Source organism: Mus caroli, unplaced genomic scaffold (assembly GCF_900094665.2).
Source record: "Mus caroli unplaced genomic scaffold, CAROLI_EIJ_v1.1 scaffold_18009_1, whole genome shotgun sequence".
Taxonomy (NCBI): Eukaryota; Metazoa; Chordata; class Mammalia; order Rodentia; family Muridae; genus Mus; species Mus caroli.
The window spans coordinates 13,513-18,479 of NW_018389773.1; the positions used below are offsets into that span (position 1 = coordinate 13,513).

The 4,967-nt window shown below is 39.2% G+C and overlaps 1 protein-coding gene across 1 annotated transcript in view; it reads right to left on the reverse strand.

Moving 5' to 3' along the window:
* Positions 1-1,346: 1,346 nt before the first annotated feature.
* LOC110288294 (secretoglobin family 1D member 4-like) overlaps positions 1,347-4,967 on the reverse strand; it is a 4,242-nt gene continuing 621 nt past the window's right edge. The window contains exons 2-3 of the mRNA XM_021154682.2: positions 2,303-2,496; positions 1,347-1,473 (exon numbers count right to left, since the gene is read on the reverse strand). Of these exons, the coding sequence (XP_021010341.1) occupies positions 1,399-1,473; positions 2,303-2,496 (269 nt within the window). The 3' untranslated portion in view covers positions 1,347-1,398. The remainder of the gene's footprint in view (positions 1,474-2,302; positions 2,497-4,967) is intronic.

A 4,967-nucleotide genomic window follows, 5' to 3' on the forward strand; every position in this document is an offset into this window, starting at 1 on the left:
AGCTCCCTGGGTACTTCTCTGACTCCTTCAAGGACAGGTTTCTTATGAATATCACCTAACCATGCCATTACAAGCTGAAGCAGGCACATCCTCTTCTATTTAGACAAAATGAGGCATCCCAGTAGAAAGAAAGTGTTGCAAAGACAAGCACAAAGTCAAAATCAGCCCCTGCTCCCATGTTCAGAGTCTCCAACAAAGAAAAACCTACACAACTGTTACATAGTGCAGATGGCCTATGTCAGTCCAATGCAGGCTCCCTCATTCAGTTCATGGTAATAGACTGCCAGAGTAGGCTTTCAAGTTTAGTGAAAGCTTGGATCATCTGAATCCTGTGTCCTAAGTGTACAGTGTCTTCAGTAATAGGAAGTTAGCTTCAGTCTGGCTCTGAGAGTGAACCAAGCCCAACAGTAGCCTACATTACCTTGGAAGTCATTTGGACTACCCTCTGCACAACCCTGACAAACACCATGAATGGAAGTTTCTCTGTAGGCCAGGCTTTTAAAACAGGATTACGGATGCAGAGATAATGAATGAATGAATGAATGAATGAATGAATGAATGAATGAATGAATGAATGAGTGAATGAATATGTGTAAAGTGAATATTAAATCTATAAATCTATACATTTGTAAAGTGAAAAAATAAATTTTGAAAAGAATGAAAACAACAAAATAAGGGAGAATGTCAGGAAGGTTTGTGTTCTGATTATCTGCCTGTGTGCTTTGTGTGTGATTACTAATGATGTTGTTCTTTTCATCAATCAGCAGAACAAGGTACCAAGAAATATTCAAAGAGATACAAAGAAGATCCATTTAATAATAAATGAATATGTAGTTTTAATTATAATACCAGCTTGCATGTCTAAATTGCTGAGAAGTAGTACTGCACTTCATGGAGAGCTCAGTGGATCTACTTCAGGAAAGCTTATGACAACCAAGGCTTATCTTTCCGACTATGTGGCTTATCATAAGTAGTACCATAGGTTGAAATGGGAAGATACTGAGTTTGGAGTAATTAGGCAATGAGTGGCACATTGAACAGGGGTAGCAATGAGACAGTTTAGTACAGTGGTCACAGAAGATACCAATGTTTGTTATCATATTTGATCATCTGTGTTTATGGCCACAGAAATGAGAAAGTTACTACAGGGCAATGAAAAATGGTGCTTGACCAAACATAGTGTTCCTGATGCCTGAACCTCAGGCTTGATAGTCAAGTTAAAAGAGGTTATCTTTTAACTTATTACCATCACTGAAAATGCAATTTTTATAATCAAAACCCAGTCTATGCAAGACCCAAGACTTAGGATAACAAGAGACAGATGGTTATATGCAATGAATGAAATTTATTAGTGCAAGACGTTGAAACCTTCACATTAAGCAGGGAAAATCAGATCATCTACTTTGCCAGTGGGGTACCAGGAGAAAATTTTGACAGCCATGCTTTCATACCACATTCACCTAAAATTTTTACCTGGAAATAAACAGAAAGCAAAGAAGAAAGTTGAAGAGGCTCAAGGCAGCTCTACATAATTGTTAACAAACCAAGAAACCATGGAGGGCACTGTAGAAAGACAGGAGGGGAAATGCAAAGTGTGCTCAGGGAAATAACATCAAATAATGTATATTAGTGGAAACTCTTTCCAAATTCAAGTAAATAAACTCTGAGTGTATTCACTAATGTGTCTAAACTCAATAGCTCACTAGAACTCTCTATGATCAGAAGGGAGCACATTGGGTCCTGGCTCTGCATGGCTTAACTTCTGAAGATTTAGAATTGTGCCCTCTATTTTCCTTTTAATGGGAAAACCAGAAGAGACCCGGGACATAAGTGAATAAAAAGTATTGGAAACAGGAGGTTTGCAGGCTCCTGACAGGGCAAGCAAATTTGGTAGAAAAATACAGACTGGCAGTACTTTTTCCTGAAGGAGGTGGTCTCCAGCCTCCTTCCTCTCATCTGTGGGATTTTCATTTACCAACATTCCCCATATATTCAATAGAGATAATATCCATTTGTTATACAAANAATAACTTCTGCAAAGGCCCCAACAAGACTAGAGTTAGAGTTGAATCCTCCTTTTCTAGGGCCCTATTTTTCCTTGTTAAGATGTCACATAGTGTCACATCCCAAGTAGAACTCTACAAGGAGGTACCAATCNGAGACANTGTCTANAACTGAATTCANATCAGCAGTGTATTTCTNAACCACCCTATCATTGATATCCTGTTTTGCCCCATCCCAACAGAACTTCAGGTCAACTTCATTTGTGACCTTGTGAGAGTGTAAAGCAAAATAAACATACCACTGCTCCTGCAATTTTAAGTCGGTCTAAATAGCTTATCTCGTCTACACAGTCCTTCACCAACAGTTTTGCATCAATAGCCTCTTGGGGTGGATCATAGCTCTTAAGGTTTTCTTCCAGGCTTTCCTTACTCCCTAGCAGGAAGAGCGTCATTTCTTTCAAAACGGGTTTACAGACCAGGCCGCCGTCACTAGCTAGAAAATGTAAGGAGAAAGAAAAAGAATTTATTTAATAAAAATTACATGTTTTGTTTTGTTTTCCAAACAGGATTTCTCTGTGTACACCTGTCTGTTATTGAACTCATCTGTAGACTAGGCTGGCCTTGAACTCACAGAGATCTGCCTGCTTCTGCCTACAAAGTGCTGGGATTAAAGGAATGAGCTATTGCCACCCACCTACTTTTAATTTTTAATTATTTTTCCATGAACCTGCAGACTTGAGATGCAAATTTAACAGAATATGCTAAATACTGCAGCCAGCTACTATGACTGTGTGATTTTCTGAATACTACAAAGCAAGGGACTGAAGGAAAATTATTGTGAGATTTCTTTGCTTCTGTAACTTAGTACACATCTACAACTCCACATAAAACCTTCAACAGAACATGTGTCCTGTCTATAGCATGCTCAGGAATAAAGTGGAAGCAGAAAATGAGGAAATGGCCAACCTGAGACAAATGCTATGTAAAAGAGCCAGTTTCTGACCCTATCAATGATATTCTGCTATGCTTGCAGTCAGAAGCCTACTACAACTGTCTTCTGAAAAACAGATGGAAACAGATGCAGAAATCCACAGCCAAACAAAAGACAGTGATGGGGAATCTTCTGAATGAGTTGGACACAGTGAACTGGAGGTATCAAGGACTCTACAAGAAACCCTACAGAGTCAACTAACCTGTGCTCATGGAGCCTCACAGACACTTAACCACCACCCAAAGAGCACTCACAGGCTGGACCTTTGCCTCCTACACATTTGTAGCAGATTTGCAGCTTGGCCCTCATGTGAATTCTTTGAAAATTGAAATACAGGCTCTGTCTGAATTTGTTGCCTGACATTTGATCCCTCTCCCCTTACTGGACTACATAGTTGGGCCTCAGTGGAAGAGGATGTGCTTAGATGGACTGTAACAGGATGTCCCAGGGTGGGATGATACTCAAGGGGGGATTCCCCTTCTCTGTGGAGAAGGTGGGGTGAGAAGGTAATGGACAGAAACATTTCTAAGGGTGAACTGAGAGGAGAGGAAGAAAGGGGAGGGGAGGGGCATCCCTGAATCACGATAGTAAGTAAATAATTTTTTTTTTTAAGTTTGAGATTTGACTACATCTTCTGTAGCATATTTTAGGAATCTTGGATAGTTTAGAATGACTCTTGGCATCATCCAACTTTACATAAATATTAGAATTATAATTTTACAAGACAGGAAAAGTAAAGTAAGAAGACTGCTTATGTATAGGTGACATTTAGAAAAATGACAGAATCATGTCATGGCATCAGGTACAGTTCAAGGTAAAAAGCTAAAGTACCACAGATCAACAGTTTTGCTGAACACCAGCGCAGGTCTTGGAATCTGAGAAAAGCTTTGCTTTTACACAGTGATGATCAGATTCACTTCTAGGGAGGCTGACACCTACCTTATGGATTCTAAATATCTATGATAAATGTCTGAGTAGAACTGCAGAAATCAACTTTCCCAATATTGATTCCACATTTCCCTCAAGAATCTTAAAACAAATAACAACAACAAACACCAAGTCTCCATAGATGGCCTTGGATGACCTTAGACCCAAGTTCCTTATGTTTAACATCACCTAGTTTGGATCACAGAAATGTGCCACCAGACAGTTTTCCCAAAGACACGTCAATATTATACTTAGGAGATTCCAAAACAGGGTCTGATGTGAGCTTTAAGCAAAATCCATCAGACTATAGGGAAATGTTGTAGGCTATATAGTATGAAGGGCTGCTAGGCAGACAGGAGGAGATGAAGAAAGGAAAAAGAGTAACTGCCTGTGAAACTTGGAGTTTTGGTTTTTGGTTTTTTTTTTTTTTTAAAGAATATGTAGGAATGTCCTGTTTACGTGCAAATGGGTTGTTTGTGGAAAAAATTCATGAATTTAAGAAAAGCATACATCTTACTGGTAATTACCACACTGTTTCTATCACAATTCTTGGTAGGACCACCAGGAAACTGAGAAGATGACACAGGCATTCAACTATATTCTTAGAGTATAGTTGAAATGTATTACTCACAGACTCAGAGTACATTGACAGAGTTAGGAACAGAAAGCTCTTTCAAGTCACCTTCCCAGATACAATAAAGGAAAATATGACACAGCAAATAGAAACCCTTTAAAAAAATAATTCCTGACCTTTGTTTATAATGGTCGTTTGAGTTGTGTCCATGCCCACACAGTCAAGTTCCCTAGATAGTTGAAAATTAGTTGAATATATCTGGAATTTTTTTGTTTTCTGGAAAGTTAATAAAAGAGATTGGGAGACGAGCCAGGCATGGTGGCACACGCCTTTAATCCTAGCACTCTGGAGGCAGAGGCATAGGCAAGCGGATTTCTGAGATTGGGGCCAGCCTGGTCTACAAAGTGAGTTCCAGGACAACCAGGGCTACACACAGAAACCCTGTATCGAAAAACCAAAAAAAAAAAAAAAA